This window comes from Theobroma cacao, chromosome 8, assembly GCF_000208745.1.
Source record: "Theobroma cacao cultivar B97-61/B2 chromosome 8, Criollo_cocoa_genome_V2, whole genome shotgun sequence".
Classification (NCBI taxonomy): Eukaryota; Viridiplantae; Streptophyta; class Magnoliopsida; order Malvales; family Malvaceae; genus Theobroma; species Theobroma cacao.
The window spans coordinates 14,817,647-14,836,209 of NC_030857.1; the positions used below are offsets into that span (position 1 = coordinate 14,817,647).

The 18,563-nt window shown below is 32.9% G+C and overlaps 3 protein-coding genes across 7 annotated transcripts; 1 reads left to right on the forward strand and 2 right to left on the reverse strand.

Annotated features, from left to right (window-relative positions):
* LOC18592860 (ethylene-responsive transcription factor ERF020) lies at nucleotides 743–1,563 on the reverse strand. Its single transcript, XM_007019782.2, has one exon. The coding sequence runs from the start codon at nucleotides 1,467–1,469 to the stop codon at nucleotides 1,008–1,010; it is 462 nt and encodes a 153-aa protein (XP_007019844.2). The 5' UTR covers nucleotides 1,470–1,563; the 3' UTR covers nucleotides 743–1,007.
* LOC18592861 lies at nucleotides 6,377–11,007 on the reverse strand. 4 transcript variants are annotated; one of them, XR_001929140.1, is made up of 5 exons: nucleotides 10,506–11,007; nucleotides 8,771–9,031; nucleotides 8,451–8,668; nucleotides 6,781–6,823; nucleotides 6,431–6,635 (listed from the first exon to the last, which is right to left on the reverse strand). XR_001929140.1 is itself a non-coding variant. In XM_007019784.2 (4 exons), the coding sequence occupies exons 1-3, from the start codon at nucleotides 10,926–10,928 to the stop codon at nucleotides 8,480–8,482; spliced, it is 873 nt and encodes a 290-aa protein (XP_007019846.2). In that variant the 5' UTR covers nucleotides 10,929–11,007; the 3' UTR covers nucleotides 6,377–6,635; nucleotides 8,451–8,479. The 4 variants fall into 4 exon arrangements, 2 of the variants coding, with proteins under 2 accessions (XP_007019846.2, XP_017981855.1); XR_001929139.1 differs by having other exon boundaries at nucleotides 6,781–6,828; XM_007019784.2 differs by lacking the exon at nucleotides 6,781–6,823 and having other exon boundaries at nucleotides 6,377–6,635.
* Nucleotides 15,133–18,401, forward strand: LOC18592863 (pentatricopeptide repeat-containing protein At1g06270). 2 transcript variants are annotated; one of them, XR_001929143.1, is made up of 2 exons: nucleotides 15,133–15,324; nucleotides 18,012–18,401. XR_001929143.1 is itself a non-coding variant. In XM_007019786.2 (2 exons), the coding sequence occupies exon 2, from the start codon at nucleotides 15,705–15,707 to the stop codon at nucleotides 16,734–16,736; it is 1,032 nt and encodes a 343-aa protein (XP_007019848.2). In that variant the 5' UTR covers nucleotides 15,133–15,324; nucleotides 15,663–15,704; the 3' UTR covers nucleotides 16,737–17,439. The 2 variants fall into 2 exon arrangements, 1 of the variants encoding a protein (XP_007019848.2); XM_007019786.2 differs by lacking the exon at nucleotides 18,012–18,401 and adding an exon at nucleotides 15,663–17,439.

The window sequence follows — 18,563 nt, forward strand, 5'->3', positions numbered from 1 at the left end:
AGTAAGGAAATATAGACTTTGGGTTTGGACTATTTTCTCCGGAACGTGCCATGCTCGTGAGCTCGGTTGACCTTAATGATTTGTTCTCTGCTTGCTCCTTTTTCGATGAAATCTACTATGGGTTTGTTTCAAGGTTATATTAAATTTATGAAGAGATGAAAGAAATAACATATAATATTTAAAATATTCTTCAACTATTTAAAAAATTTTAAAATTAATTTTTTTTTTACTTAGATCTAATTTTTATACTTTTATTTTAAACACATAAACTCTTAATATTAATGATTAACTAACGGTTATTCATTAAAATATTACTTATCATTTTATATCACATGACGTTAATGTGACATAATAATATGACATTCTGTTGTAATATGATGATATGATTATATTTTATTTTTCATGTCAACTATTGTGTCGGTAATATATAAATATAAAATGATAAAAAAATATTTTAATAAATAATAATTAAATAACTGTTAGTCATAATTAATAAAAAAAATGAAAATTTATTCTTTTGAATAATTTAGAAAGCTTGATCAAATATAATAAGAAAATAATAATTTATTTAAATGTTTTAAATAGTTTAAAACTTCAAACCAGAAACTAATAAAGGCATCAATACTTCAAAGTCTGGTTGACTACGTGCCAACCGGCATTCATCTTGGTAAAAGGCAGGTCGGCCAAAAGGGGTGCTGCTTAAATTACCAAGTCCATTGGTATCTAGTCAAAGGTTTCAGAGTCAAATGATGAATTGCGGTTTCATATTGTTTAATGAACGGTACAACGCCCAGTCACCCAATCCACTCAAAGGTGGGCCTTGTCTCTCAAGTTCCAAGTACAGTAGAAAACTTGTCTAAAACTAAATGCAGTAGCCGTTGCTTTAGGAGCAACTGAGCAGTTCTTAATTGTGTTACACATTCTAAATTTCTAAATATGTACAAACAATTATCTGCATGATTGCACCATTCATGGAAGCTGCATGCATGTTTCTAATCATGTCTTGTCTAGAGATAATCTTCAACGGAAATGCTCAAGGCCTCCCCTTCTTTTCCCACACTTCCTTCCCACGAGCCGCTGCTATCGTTTTCCCACGACTCTGTCTCCATCCCCACGATCACACCACTGTTTTCGCTTGCCTTGGTTTCATTGCTGATCACGATCATCTGCGCATCCACCGCCATGCCGGCATCCGATGCAGCTTTCTGTACAGACTTGGGAGACATGTTAACATTGAGGTTCGGAGGTACCATGGAAGGAAAGTTGAGACCATTCAACGAAGAGGGTCGACGCAGACAATAGTGAGCAATGTCATGTGCAATGGCAGCACCCTCCGGGGTTGAATAAGAGCCTAACCAGAGGCGTTCCTGGGTGCCTGGAACTCGGATTTCGGACACCCATTTCCCCCATCTTCGACGACGCACGCCCTTGTATTTCCTGCTGCTTTCCTCTACTGCAGCAGCACTCATTGTTTTTTCCAAAGCACACGAAACACAAGAGAGAGAAGAAGCAATAGAGCAAAATGTGGAGCCACGGTTGAAGACGGGGGATGGAAAGTAGAGGCTATATAGGTTGAAGAAACAGAAAGTCAGAGGCAATGAAAAGGGATAACTCTTAACCATTCAGGTATATGGGAGTCAAAGATTAAACAAGGTCAAAGAAGAGTGGTCGGTGGGTGCCTTTTGTGCTGGCCAGAAGCAAGTTGGGCTGGAAATTTGCAAAACGGGGCAAACCCATAAGAGAGAGTCGTGTGGCTTGCGTTGCCTTTGTTGGGTCTCTTCCATCAGAATAAACGTGTCCAGGAAAGGATAGCCTTTTTTAAGCAAGTTTGCATAATACATGACGCCATCATTTCAATAATCCCATGTGGGAATTGTCTAATCACAATAAACAAATCATATATATGGGTCGTCCTACTCCTAACACCAAACTCCTAACTCCCAACTCCCATGTAATATAAAACCTGTCATTTTTTCTGGACTGTGGTGGTATGCAGCCCTGCCCCTTTCTTCATCGTCCTCCACCACTTCATTGAACAAAAGGTTTATAAAGATTAACTTGCACAACAGTAGTGGTGCAAGACAGTATAACTCAAGAAGCAGAAACTCCTTCATTGTTTGACCTGCCTAATATAAAAAGAAACCAAATCGTTATGGTTGAAATGGGATCAGACAAAACAGAAGGGGAAGACTCAATCAATCAATGTTCCCTGCACAAGCAGAATTACTTCCAAGGAACATGACAGGTTCATCCCACCACAACCAGAAATGCATCCTTCCTGTGACACTTGAAACTTACAATAAATAATTAAGTACATTTCACTTACATCTCTCATCATTTTAATCTTTTCACACGATATTTTATAATTTTTTTAAAATTAATATAATATTTTAATAAAAAAATTAACAATCTAATCTCTTATTAGAACAGAAGTTCTCCATAAGGGTTTAATTGAGAAAAAAATTTTAAAAAAAAATCATGAAAAGGGCTGTCAACAGGTAATTAAGATATTTGTTATTTTTTAATTACTTTAACTTGAACCCTATTATTTAATAAGGTACACGAACCCAATAAATACCTAATTAAAATTTTCAATTGTCATCCACCCATATCCTAATATCTAAAACACTCCCCCCATTAAATACTTATATTTGTTAAATATCTTATTAAAATAAATTTAAAATTATTTTTAATTATATTATTAATGAAAATTAAATTAATATATGAAAGTTAGTTAATAAAAAGAATAAATTAAAGTTTAAAATCTTATTTATAACAATTAATGAATTTTAGTAAGTATTGCACTATTTTAAAAAAAATAATAATATGCATAAAATTAAATTTAATATTAAAAAATATTATTTATAATCGAATTTAGATCATGGGTATTTTAAGACCACTACCCTAGCCTTACAAGAATCCGTTATAAAATACTCTAATATTATTTAATCAGATTAAATAATAAAAAATACCCTATCATAAGGCATCCACTAACATTCCTAAGAGCAGAAAATCAATATCCGTTCCATTTGTACAAATACAAGAGCACATCAACTTTGAAATTAACTTTTGCAGACAAAGAGAAGTTGAAAATTACTAGTCATATTTTGTAGTAGTTTTTGCTTCTCCGATGGTTTGACGCACTAAAATCAAAGCTTCACGTTCAACATCCTCAAAGGCCAAGCTTGGTTCAACACGCAAGCAAATCTTTCTTTACCCCGAAATGTCTTTTCCCTTTTTTTTTCCCAAGTCAGCAAAATAAATGAGATATTACTTAAAATTAACAAAAACGATTAATTAAGGACTCAATTGAAAAGTTATGAGAAAAATCAGAAATTGAGGTTTAAATTTTGTTGTAAAAATTAACAAAGAGGATTAATTAAGGACTCAATTGAAAAGTTATGAGAAAAATCAGAAATTGAAGTTTAAATTTGATAAAAAGATGGTATCTGTTTGGTGTTATGAGTTCACGTTTTCAACTCAAAAAACGTATTTGTTAGATAGAAGAAAACCCATATTTATATATTTATTGATATGATAGTGCAACATCCTTGTTGCAATGGCTTTTTAAAGAAGGATCCTTACATTGGTTAGGGTCTATCTCGAATGACTTTTGTATCTTTAATGTGATTGTATAATGTTCTCGCTGTAATGGCTCTTTACCCATAAGGAGAGGGATCCTTGTGTCGTTGATGTGATTATGCAATGCCTTGTTGCAATAGTTGTTTACTTATAAAGGAGAGGGATCCTTACACTGGTTCGAGTCTACCTCGAACAACTCTCGTATCTCTCATGTGATTGTGTAATGCCCTCATTACAATGGCTTTTTACCCATAAAGGAGAGAGATTTTTGTATCTTTGATGTGATTGTGTAATGCATTTGTTGCAATGACTCTTTACCCATAAAATGTTTATCTCAGACGATCCTTGTAATTTTGATATGATTGTGCAATACCCTGGTTGCAATGGCTCTTTACAATGCCCTTGTTGCAATGGCTCTTTATCCATAAATGGTTTATTTTAAACAATCCTTGTATTTTTGATGTGATTGTGCAATGTCCTCGTTGCAATAGCTTTTTACCGATAAAGGATCTAATATCATTTATTATAAACTCACGTTTTTAACTTAAAAAGCACGTGTTAGATATTTATAATATTATAGGCTCATAACCTAATAAAACTCTACTTCTAGTTGCTTAATACAATTAACAAGAAATTTAAATAAAATAAGTATTCTATTCTTAAATAGAATATAGTTATTCTAATTAAATATTACTTTTTAAAAGTATTAAAATAAAAATAAAAAAAATACTAATCTAAATAGAATAAAAAAAATAAATCTTAAATCAACTAAACTTAGTAAAAACTAAATTTAATAAAATACAATCCTAAACGCTCCTACATCATAATCATTATTAATAATTTGAATTAAGTTTTTAAAAGTTACATAATTTAATTTTAAAAAGTTACTAAACCGTTATTATTTAATTATGAATTATTATAATTACTATATAAATATAAATATAAATATACAAAGAAATTAAAAAATGTTTTTTTTATTTAAAAGTATGAAGAAGGAGTCAAGAGGAGTTAAGTTGGTTGACTAGACTAATTCTGGATGTGTGAAAACATTGAAGGCAGCAAAAAGTGTGGCTTTGTTTTTTTTTGTGTGTGAATAGCCTCCCCTCTTTACCCTGCCTCGCTCTTTGTTCAATAATTGAAGTCATTTTTGACATGGTTTCTTATTTTGGAAGGATTTTACGGTAGGGAAAAAGGAAAGAGAGGGTGAGAGAGAAAAGAAAAGAAAGAAGAAAATTAATTTTAATAGGGTTATGAACTTTTGGACTTTGGAAAATTAAAAGAAGAAAAGAAAAGATAATTTTGGGTTTAAATATAGTTTAGGACTTGGGAGATTATTTTGATAAAAAAGACTTTTGATTTTACTTACTTTTTTATTTTTAAAAAATAAGCCAAGTCTAATTCGAACTCAAGCTTACGTTTTAGAAGCTCCATCAAGCTCAAGTCTAAATTTTAGAGGTTTTAACGAGATTGGTCCAACTCATCTCATGAACACCTCTACTTGATTGTATCAATAATAATAAATTTATTGTTGTTGTTATTGTAATTAATTATCACATCGAAAAAGATCAGTTGATTCTTTCGTGTATGTCACTTTTTCTTTCAATTAATGTCAACAAATCTAACCAAAGTTGAAACATGATAATTGATCAGCATTTTGACGTAGTAGAATTAGCATCTCATTAGCAAATTTTTCAATTATTAGTTATAAAAATTTATTTAATTAAAAATAAAAAAATATAAATACTTAATTGAACAAAATAAAAAAATAAAAAATTATTTAAATTTTTTTGAATAATTCAAGAGTTTTTTAAAATATTGCGTCAAAATATTTTGTAATTTTATGAGACAAATTTAACAATTTAATCTCTTATGAGAACAAAATTTACTCACAAAGTGATAATCGAAAATAATATACATATTTATAAAGTGCTAGTTAAGAAAAAAATCGTAAAATACCATTCGAAAAAAATTGAAATCACAAAAAATATAAGTTAAATTTATTGTTAAAAAAGCATAATTTTAGGATAATTTAAAAGGAAAAAAAGTGAACATTGAACTTTAAACTTGAGAACTTGTGTAATCGTATCTTAATCGTGTCATGTAAACATAAAATATTGACAATTATATACGTAAACATGAATACAACACGATTAATTAATCGTATCAAGATCTTAACTACATATATGAATACGTTTAATAAACATGTAATACGATACGGCACCGTTAATATATTTATTAAACGTGTCGGATTAAATTTTATACGATATAACACGATTAAAATTCATACGATTTATAACCTGTTAACACAATTGATTGATTAATGCACAATTAATACTATTAAAATAAGACACGATTTACTCACTTCTTAATCATATCAACATAATTAATACATAAAACACTATTAATATAAATCTAAACCGATTTAAATTCGTGACATGTACAAAAGTCTATTGGATTTGAAAGATTTTAGAGATTGTAACTCGACTCTGTTTATGGCGGTGGGCTTAGATGTCTTCAACTTTGGCTTCTCCAGCAAAGAATTCCACGCCATGAGATGAGTCTAACTTGTTGATGTTATTATGTGGTTGAAGACTTGAGATGGATTTGATTTGGATAGTTAGGATTATTATATGTATATTTCCACCGCTCTGACTGCTTGACTCAGCCTTGATGACCTGCTCATTATGTCTAAATCCTTGACTGCTTGAATTACCCCTGAGCTGGTCAAGTCCGTGCAAAGATTCCTCATAGAGGGATTAATGGGTTTTTCTGTCCAACATGTGTCATGCGTGGATTGGAAGTGAAATCATGCTTCTCCAATCTTGAAATATTACATATGAAGAATGGCACCAAATACCTATTTGGTAGCATGATTCTTTTGATGAAAAATATATAAATAAATCATATAAATTTTTATCAATTTTATCCACTGAAAACTATCAAAGTACAAATCTCTATGTATACACCATAACGGATCTTCATAAATTCTCAATATAAGATTGAAGGTGTCATATTAATCTCTTCCCATTGAGGCCTTTAAGTCCAAATCAAACCTAATAGAAGTTGCACAAAATTATTAAGATCACACCAACAGATGTAGGATTCTAATGATATTAATCACGTTAACCCAAAATATAAGTTCAAGTCTCTACATATAAAATATAACGGATTCTCACAAATTCTTAACAAGGGGCGTACCAATTATTATCCAGCCTTATTTGTTGTTTAACCGACTTCTTGCCTCGACTTCCATATATGAACAATAAGAAGAAGTAGTGAGGGTTACACCTCAAATTCAGAAAAAGCAAGACGAAACTTAGAATTAGAAGAAAAAATGTATATTGTCATTCACTTTGAATATATAGTTTAGTGGTAAATCTAACCTATAGATTAATCTATACCAATAGATTTGCTTACTGGGATAAAGTATCACTTGACTGGCAATATCAAACTTAATCAGAAACATTACTAATAGTATATATGGATAAAGAAAAAGAAACTAACTTAGCCAAACTTTTTTCCAACCAAACGCAGTATTAGAGAATCCAATTCAGGCTTCAGTCGGCAATTTTGCATATCAATGTTGGTTTCCCCCAACCGATTTGAGGCTGAAGTGGGCAATTTTGCATTAAGACTGTCATTGTTGCTTCATTAATGCTAGTATCTGCCACTGGTTTGTGTTGTTTTCATCTTCTTTCTGCTTGTAGTATTTTTCTTCTATGGACGTGTTTTCCTGTTTAGTGTTGGTCAACATATTTGAACGTGTGCGCTCACAGATACACGTGAATACACAACCTACCATTTCTGGTCATCATCAAGGCTTCCACTGTTTGGAGTCGTTTCCACATATATAAATATATATATATATATGTAATGGGCTGCCATTCTCCTGTTCAGCCCTTTCATTGGTGGTGTTATTGCTGTTTGTTGCCAAATATATCTTATAATTTTATATATGTCACGAATATGATAAGTTGATACGAAATTAATCAGATTTATATTAAAAGTAATCGTATTTCATATTTTACTCGTGTCAAAAATTTACGTATTTTAAATTTGTCAAATCAATTTAATTTGTTTAGAAACTGTTTAACACATCATTAATTAATTGTGTATATCCACATAACTTATCTACCTAACTCATTTAAGGTACGATTATTTTTATGATGATGATAGTGGATTTTATTATGTTTGATGTATACTATTATTTTATTATAATTATTTTTATAAATTATTTATTTTAAATTTAAATAATAAAATTATACTTCATTTCATTTGTAATTGTACATATTTTAATTTAATCATATTAATCAATTAAATTGTTTATAAATCATGTCGTGTTATATAAAATTTAACTAACTTGTTTAATATACATGTGAAGTGTGTCATGTTGTGTTACATATTTAATAAACCTATCCATTTTCGTATTTAAAATTTTCACACGTTTAATTAATTGTGTAGTGTTCGTATTTATCCCGTATAATTATTAATCTTTTATATTTACACGACATGGTTAAGAAGTGCGAGCATGAATTGCGAAATCAAACAAACATTAACAAATAAAATTAAAGGAGATGAGTTGGCATCTCAGCTTATAACATCTATTCGTAGCTTCAGGGACTAAATCCTTTATTATTGTATAGACATCAGATAAACCAGAAGGCAGATAACACAAGATGCAGTTAAACACAACCTTTTAAGGCTGTTGGCTTCATGGGAATTGGAATTTTGTTGTACATATTAATTAGGAATTATCAACAATCAATGTCGTCAAATTTCGAGGCAAATATACAACAGTCCATGAAATATCCAGAGAATTCAAGTGATTATACATGACAAAGTAGTGAGAATAGGACGAGAAGATATACCTCATGTGAATGAAATGGTACTTGTAATTCTAGTTGAAGGCATTTGAAGCAGCATATATGAAGTCCAAGAAGCCAGTTCCCTTCAAAAGACCTTTACCGGTTAGGAGCTCGAAATCCAGCAACAGCAGGAAACCGATGATAGCTGCCTTCCCATTTATAATTTCGTTCTTTCCCGTGAAACCAAACCCCTCTGAGTTCTCATCAACTACCATTCTCACCTAAAGAATATTATATGCAAAAATATATCTAACAAGTCAATTTCATGCTTCTACCATATCTGAATGTTTTTTTGCTTTGAAAAATAACAGCAATGTAGTTACCTCATCCACATTGACATCAGTAGCCGTTACACCAGGTTGAGCTCTCCCACTAAAGACAATCTCTGCAGCCGCATCAGCTTTTGCACTGCCCCTCATGCTGATTAAAATATTTTCTTCATCTGTTTTTACAGGGTAGATATACAGTGTCCTCAAAGCAGGTGTAAGGACTCGCAGCACTGGGTTTTTTGGATACCATTCCTTGATGGCTCCAGTCCGAAGATCAAATGTGCTATCAGTTGTTGGACAAACTATACAGCCATCCTGTAAGAAAAACGAATAATATAATTAGACATTTTGCTTTCCATCATTCTAGATATCACAAATGGAAGCAGGCTGCAAATTACAGAGAACAATAGCCTCATGTACAAATTCATAAAAGTTTCTAATGTTCCTTAGCAGGTAAAAATATCTGATTGGTATTTACAATAGCTAAAACTGTGTATATGAAATGAAAGCAATTAAAATAAAAACCAGAACCGTTCACATAAAACAATACCTGCAAGGTATTTGATTATTAGATAATTTTTGCATGTCAGATATGAAGTGACAGACCTTGGAAGTGCAATATTATAGGTTGATGATTTCGGGGCTTGACAACTCAAAGGTTCCATATAAAAAGTCCAAGTTGACATCAATACAGGTATTCTATCCGATGAAAGAATCGGATTCTTGTAAGACCTGGACAGGGTCAATGCCTATCATTGTCATAAATTCTTACATGATCCATGAAGACATAAAGCAAGTATAACGCCTCAAAATTCAAGATGATAATCACCATCAAATTGCTTAGCTAAGTAGGGAAGATGAAAAAATGATCTAGGGAAGACAGGAAGGAGGAAATTAGAGAATGGTAAAATTAAAACTTTCTACTTGTTCTTAGAAACAGCACGAAAGAAAAAGTTCAAATTCTTTGTCATTATATAACTTCTCATGTTGTCTCAAATTTTCCTCTTCTAATGTCCAACCTGATTCGCCAAGAACAATGTATCCAACTTGGAAAGATGACACTGTGTACAAAGAGAAGTACTTTTATCCTCCCACTTCTCTGTCCAAGCAAGCAACAGAGAAGCATTATTGCCACTCCCTCTTCTGTCCTCTCAGATTTCCCTCTAGACAGTTTTGGTGTTTCATCTTGTCTTGGCTTCTGGACAATACAATTTACTGAATAATCAAGCCCACTACCAGTGATTCAGTGATCACCAACAGGAGACAAAAGGAATGCACTTTGGATTGGCTTTGTCCGCCATATCAGCAACGATTGTCTCAGCCAGACAACAGATTTTCTTTCAATACCAAAAGTTGTTGAGTTTATTGTAAACTACCTTCAATTATAAATGATTTAGACAATGTGGAAGACATATGGGCATTGCATAGCAGAGCATAAAACTGATGACACACAATTCTCAATTCTCCTAAAGACCTTCTTCACCAGAGGGTAGTGTTAGAACTTACATATAAAAAGTTAGGATCTTTACTAGTAGCTTAAATTTTGAGATAATTTGTTCACTAACTATCTCCTGAAAATGAGTAGAGATCTTGTGCTGGAATCCCCTAAATCTCACCCCTTTCTATTAACTTTTCAACCCAATCTCTGTTGCCCATTCACACAGATGTTATGTGCAATGCTCTTATAATACTTGAATTCCACACGACTGAACCTGACACTTCAATTCCAATGAACTTACTTCCAGTTCTTAGAGGCATGCAATGGCAGAGTAAATGAGAAAAAAAGAACCTGGGTGAGCTTGGCGTTTAGCAAGCCTTCAGTGTAAGCTCCTTCAGCAGGCGAACGATTCTCAATAGCGAAAATCTCATCCTTATACCAAAGCAACAGTATTGTCTCCCCGTCTTGAATGATCACGCGCCGCTCTCCCTTCGGCAGCGCTGCAAGCGGCACCACCGGCACCCAGTTCTCACCACCACCACCGCCCGACGCCGCTGATTCTTCACTCACAGAAGACACTTCTGTCGCTTTGCACGTGATTATGCTGCTGCTACTACATTGTTTACGGGCGAAACGGTAGCCAAGAGAAAGAGGGTTGTTGGGGCGGAGGAGAATTGGGCGTGGCGATGGGAGATTGCGGGGGCGGCGGCTGCCGCGGAGAGCGGGGGTAGGGGTGGGGATGAAATGGTAATTAGGGTGGAAAGCTGTGGACATGGCGAGAGGAGAGAATAGGCGAGGGAGAGAGTGAGGGGGTTTGCATGGCCACAGAAAGAGTGAATGGATAAACTAACTTCTGGAGTAGCAAATGGGCAGTATGGTTTGTGTAGGTCTTGTGTCCACAATTTTCTTTTTCTCATTTTTTTGTGAATCCAATTACCCATTTTCATTTTTTTTTAATTTCCTTTTCACTATTTGTTACTCTTTCTTCTTCCTTCTAATTTCAATTTCAAGAATTTTTTGTACTAAATTTTAAGTAAATAAATATATAGTTTAAGATTTAATGTGTGATGTAAACGTTTGATTTTGCTTGTAGTAACCTAATCATTTCTAGGTCTAATGCTGTCTTTTTATATAGTTTTTGATTTTTTTTTTTGGAAGAAGGTGTATTTCATTCATTCACCAATAACTTAGTTACAATGTAAGAGAAACAATGGACATTCCAAGTACATAAATTAACCCATTCCCACATTTATTCCTACTACATGGAGGTCAAGCCTCGTTAAAAACCTTCTCATCTCGTTTTTTCTTTTTTTGAGTAAAATATGCAGATCTCCTCAACCTTTAATCATAATTATATGTGGAACTATCAATTTTCAAAATGAACATTTCGTTTTAAAAGAATTTTTTTGCTTCAACTGTTAATAAATCGTTAATATTTTCATTAATTTGATAATGTGATAATATTACAAAAAATAATTTTACCTTTCATTACTTTTAAAAATTACCAAACCATAATTTTTTCAAAAAAATAAAACCCTCTCGCCAACCGGGATGCTGCTCATTAGGGAGCACCCATCATGGTGCTCCCCAAGAAAGCAATAGGGAGCACTAGATCGGTGCTCCTCAAATCTTGTGCTCCCTTAGGGTGGTTGACCAAAGTAAGGGAGCATTTTTGGCTTACCAAAAGATAGAAAAAGAGTGAAAAAGTAATAAGAGCATTTTAGACATTTTATACTTAGTCATTAATTTACATGTTTGGGATGAAGTATTTATTTTGAAAACTAATGGACTCGTGTGTAATTATGATTAAAAGCTAAAAAATTTTGATTATTTTACCTTTTTTTTAATTTTATGATTGCATTTATCTTCAATTCCCAAATTGATTTTTTTTATTTATAGATCAAAATTGACATCTAATATTGTGTCATGACTATCTGAATGTTAAAAAAGAGTCATAATGGTTAAACTTTCAGTGTTTAGTCTTTAGAGAATTCCTTTCTCATCATCCAATATCATGATAAAACATAGATCATGATTCAATATCTACTTCATATAAATGTTTTTTTATCATTTTAGTTCTTAATGCTTGCTCTTGACTCTTAACGAAATTCAAAAAACTTTTATTCCAAATCTTCATTCTACTTTTACCAAGAATTTGCATGAGTCAATACATGTTAAGTAACGATGAGATATCTTCCTCAAATCACTAGGATGATGTATCTTTTATTGACCATTCGTTTATCTTCATGTTTTTCATGTTACATCGAATATTCATCCAGTTTTACATTATTAGCTAAGACTATGTAAGATGATATCAAAGTATAACAATATCAACATAAAATAATTTGATGATATCAAATTTAAGAATCAATTACAGGATTAACACATGAGAATATATTTCGAAAGTACTTAAAGTGAATTACGAAATGCATTTCTCATGGACAACTATGTTCAATGAACTTGTTTTTCTAATAAGCATCTACATGTTAGTTTTAAGTATTTCCATACTTTAAATTTACAAATCATTTGTCTACTTCACAAATAAGAAACATAATATGTGGTAATCTCTCAACTTCTTTGAATATCGTATCTTGATAAAACATCCACTATGAACAATTTAAAAATAATACTTTGATGCAATGAAGATTTCATAATAATAACATATTATAATTCTTTTGCAAACATATTAATTTCATGAACTTCATTTTAGTTTGCAAGGACGCACATCAACTCTATTAAAATTATGACATCAATTAATAACTTGTTAAAAATGTAAAAGTAGGAAAGAGAGTTGATGATGGTTATGTTTTAGTTAATATTTTTCTTGAAAATTATATAAATATAATTTAGGGATATTTTTAAAAATAACCTTTAAAGATAAGATATTTTTAAAAATAGTCTTTTTTATAATTTTAACTATTTTTAACCAAGTTGGACAAAATTACTCTTAATGAAATTACACGCTATGATGTTACACGTCATGTACAAAAATATGTTACATGCCATGATTTGGTTGTTACACGCCATGTATAAACATGTGACACGTCATGGTTAGGTTGTTACACACCATATACAGAAACATGTGACACGCCATGTACAGAAACATGTGACATGCCATGTACAAAAACATTTAACAAACCATGGTTAGGTTGTTACACATCATATACAGAAACATGTGACATGTCATGTACAGAAACATGTAACACATAATGTCACGCCATGTACAAAAACATGTGACACGCCATGTACAAAAACATGTGACATGTCATGGTTAGGTTATTACACGTCATGTTAAAAAAATATTATTGTTACACGTCATGTACACAAACATATTACACGCCATGGTTAAAAAAAGTTATTACACGCCATATTGAAAAAAAATATTGTTATTACATGCCATATTGAAAAAATATTATTATTACACTTCATATTCAAAAACATTTTGTTACACTTTAATGTCTAAAATGTTGTTATTACTTACGAACCAAGACTTCAAATCTTCTCAACTTTCTTCATTTCTTTTTTTTTTTGACAATTGGGCACCGATTAAAGTGTTTCGAACATATTTTCATAAATCAAAATATAAATTTCTTTATCTAAAACACCTATTTCAACTAAAAATTAAAAAAAAATCTTTGAAAACCGAGGTTTATAAATTTTAATTTTTTGAGTTTATTGGTGCCTAGGTTCCGAATTGATTCAATTAAAAGCTATTTCAAACATCTGTAATCATTTCTACCGTTTTAGTTTTACCCAAAACACTTAAAAATCAAATTTCTCAAATAGCCACCTATCCAAGCACATCAAAATCATTGCTTGGTGTCTTGAAAGCTCAAGAAAGAGAAATCTGAAAATACGAGAGAGAGAAATTGGAAGCATAGCAGACGAATGTCGAAGAGAGAAATCGATAAAATTTGAGAGACTAGGATGGTGAGAGAGAGAAATCAGAAACACAAATGGAGAAAAATTGTGATGAATGGTTTAATTTATTTGAAATAGTTTTAAAGGCATTTTTTTCAAGTTATGACTAAATATGACTAAAAACAGTTAAATTTATTTTGATGGTTATTTTTAAAATGTCTTTATCAAGAAAGACTATTCTTCATATTTTTCTCTATAATTTATTATGGGCTTACTCGACATAATGTTGAAATTGATAATGGTGACCATGAGATTGCAACTGTAACAATGTAATTGAGAATTACAAGGATGGGATTCAAACAAACGGTGAGACATTATTATGGGTTGAGCTATTTATAAAATTTTGGATACAATATCTCACATCTTTAACTTTTAGTCATAATTCTAAACAGGTTCATTAGTTTTCGAAATGAATACTCAGTCTCAAGAGTATAAACATCGTTAATAGAAATAATAAAATAACTAAAATGTCCTTTCTTTTTTTTTTCTCTCTCTTTTTTTTTTTTTTTAAACAATGTGATCGATCGACGACGTTCTCATTTGCTATCTGACCACCCCACTACAGGTGCTCCCCAAGAAAGGGAGCACCCTTGGGAGCATCGATTTGGTGTTCCCTCTCCTAGGGAGCATCGATCGAAGATCGATGCTCTCTTCCCTTGAAAGTACCGGTGCTCCTCTTAGTGTTCTCAATAAAAAATTATATAATAGTAATTTTTAAAATTAATTATAATAAAATTATCTTTTCAATATTGCTAAATCATTAAACAAATAAAAATATTAATAGTTGATTAACAACTGGACTTACATATCTAGTAAAATTTTTTTGAAATTGAATGTTCGTTTCGAAAACTAATTGACTTGTTTGTAATTATGAGTAAAGTTAAGGAGGTGGGGTATTTTACCCTAAAGTTTTCTATTTTATTATTAAAATTCATTTTTATTATAAGTTTATACTATAACTTTGTTAATTTATTTTATATTTTTTGATAATTTTGATTCTAAGTTATATTTATTAAAATATTAAGATGACAATCTAAATAAGTTTTTATTATTTCAATAAAATATTATGGAGGGAGGGCTACTCTCTCTTCTCTTAGTTATCTCGCGTTCAATTCCACCGGTGAACCCCAATAGAATCCTCCTCCACGCCGACGAGCGGGGGCTCTCCTTTACCGTAGGTTTCTCTTCCTCCACGGTTCCTTTCCGAGCCACCCTCTTCCTAGCGACGATCGCCGACTCCATGAAACAGGTCTCCCTCGCTGTCTTCCTCTCTTAAATTCGATTTTTCTCTTTAATTTTTGGTGTATAAAAAGTTATGGAAACTGAATTAGTGCAACGTTGGGTCCTTATTTACAGCAAATTAGAGTTTGGGAAGGTTGGGTTTACTCAATGAAGCTTGAATTCACGCTCATATTTGTCATTCCTGGAATTTTCACTGTTAATCCTGAAAATGATGCCTTATTTGGTATTTAGCATAGCATAGTTATGTTGGAAAGTTTATCTCCATCCATCATTCTAAGTATATCCCATATTTCCTGTTCCATTTTCTTCTTTATTTAACTGTTTTCCGTGATTCATTGCTTCCAGGTTGGACACTATTAGTTATACTAATATGTCATAAACCCGAAAATGGCAACTAGACCAACAAAGTTTTGCAGAACTTTGTTTAATCTTTATCCATGCCTTTTCCACTCTTCTTTAATTCACTCAATCTCACCATTACACTCCGTTGAAGAAACCGTTGAAGCTGCTGTTGAAGCCAAATCCTACAAACAACTTCCTGACATTCTCATTGCTGTAGAAAACACTGTGCGCATTCCGAATCCTTTCTCATTTCTCTCCACCTTCCCTTTGAAGCTAAGAACCCAAATCATTGATGAAATTTTACAATCTTTTAAATCTATTAGGCCCCGCTCTCGCCCCCACATTGCCTATGACCTTCTTCTTTCCTACACTCTTCAGAGTCCCCACCCCATCCCTCTCTCTCTTGCCATCCTCCAGTGCACTCTTCGATCTGGCTGTCTCCCTGCTCCGCAAATAAAACTCCTCCTTTCTTCTGCATGGCTTAACTGCCAAGGCCAATCTCAGTCTGTTTCTGATAGCCTTATGGAGATGCAAGACATCGGATATTGTCCTGACTCGCTAATGTGCAATTACCTTATATCATCTCTTTGTGCTGTTGATCGGTTGGAGGAGGCAGTTAAAGTCTTGAAAGGTATGAGTGGAGCGGGTTCCCTTCCTGATTTGGAGAGTTATGCTGGTTTAATTGCTGCAATGTGCACATTTAGAAAAACAGTTGATGCAGTGGAGTTAATGAAGCAAATGGTGCAGAAAGCTAGATTGACACCAAGACAGGGAACTGTGGTGAAAGTGTTGGCAACTTTACGGGCAAATAGAGAGATATGGAAAGCTATTGAGATGATTGAATTCTTGGAAAGAGAAGGTAACCCTGTTGGGTTTGAGAGCTATGAGTTAGTGGTTGAAGGATGCTTGGAATGTTGTGAGTATATTTTGGCAGGAAAGGTGGTTATAGCAATGACTGAGAGGGGCTTTATACCCTATATTAAGGTCAGGCAAAAGGTTGTTGAGGGTTTATGTAATGCTGATGAACTGAAACTTGCCTATTCAGTAAGGGAAAGATTTGCAGAACTGGGGTCTTAGTTACTTTGGCTTCCATGGGTGGTCTGTACAAGTTTTCTTAAACTAGAAAATCAGCATTGGCCATGGTAGCTAATATGTGTTCAAAAATTAAGGGAATGACATATCCTTTGGTATTGTCCTATGATTAAGAAAGCAGCCTAGTGTCAATCATTTGTTGGCATTGTACTTTAACTTTTATAATTTGGTTAATGTGTGGGTGGAGAGATTTCTATGCTTTTTGATCCTGATTTCTCATGGCTTGGATAAGCTTGAGCTATGGTTATTCAACGAGGTGGAATAGGTGAAGGACTCTTGAAAGTTAACAAGGACTCAATCAACTAAGCAAGTACTGATTGGTTGCCTAAATATGTCAAAAGTGAATGTGGATGTCACTTCTATGGGCAATCCAGGCACAGTAGGTGCAGGAGTGGTGCTTAGAGATCATCTGGAAGGTGCCTCCAACATCTCACTTGTGTAGTTGGTGTGGCTATAGAGTTGACAGAAGAACTATGGGCCATGGTCTGCATATTTTCTTGAACTTGTTTTAAGAGTGGCCTATGATTAATAAAGATTGAGATAGTGCTACAATATCTTCTTATCCTTGTCTTCCTTTATTGAAGAGCATTAACAGCCTCCTAGAACATGATTGGAAATTGTCTATTACACATGTTCATTGAGACGAGAGGCAAATTTTCGGGCAAATTGCTTGCTGACTCATCTTTAATTTACGTGTCTGGATCTTTATGAGTTTGTAATCCACCCTAGGAAAGCCAGAGTTTACTTTCTAATGATTCAGTTGGTTTCTTGGCCAAGGATTTTGAAACCCCAACGCCACAGCGGCCCCCCCCCCCCCCCCCTCCCAAAAAAAAAAAAAAAACCAAGAAAAATAGTAAATAATTAATAAGAAGATTGAGGGATCTGAAGTTCTTTATTTCTCCCTCTTTTTCTTGAGCTTTAGAGTAGTAGTCAACCGATTACTGGTACTTTGTGTTATTTGCTTCATACAATGGCCAGTTCGAGTTGATATCTGCTGCCTTTGTTGTCACTTGCCGCTAGACAACTTCCTATTTCTCAACGTAAGTTTATCTCGACATGATGACTAGACTGGAAAACCTGAATAGGTTGGTCTGAACTCATCATTCATCCTGTCTGCAAATTCTTGTCAGTCAGCTTGAATGATAAGTTTTTTTATGAAATTGAGTTTTGGGTTGGTAATTCCTTCCTCTTGGTGATTTTAGACCAGCCATCTCTCACATCCTGTTTCCATATTTTTTATATATCATATATTTGTCCTAGGCTGCAGTCGCCGGAACCATGCACCTGAGGACATACATAAGGCACACATCCATGAGGAACATCATGGGCAATTTTATCTGAATCCAGGAATGTAGATGGAGCGAAGGAATTTATCTTCTTGTTATAAGTAAAGCCTCAAGTGACAGAGATTCTATGCTGGATACACATTTTACTTCATTTATTATGTGCTTATATATATATATTCTTTTGTTCCATCAATTTCAGCTATGCTTTTGCTGCTTGTTCATGTCTTTCCACTTGTGAGTTTCAATGGGCGGGAAAGCTATCTATAATATTTTTGTGTGAAGTTATCTACAATATTAGGTTTGCTTTAGATATCAAACTTTCAATTTTAATATCAAAATTAATGACTACTTTATTATCGGGTTGTAGGGGCCTCTCGGTGCTGTCATTGCACAATCTTACTCAAGATTAGCTCCCTTTTGTGTATGTTTCCACCATAGGAATAAAAAATTTAGTTTTATTTAACTATTCCACCAAGAAAATTATCATTCATAATTCTTAAAAGACTCGCATTTAATTAAATTTTTG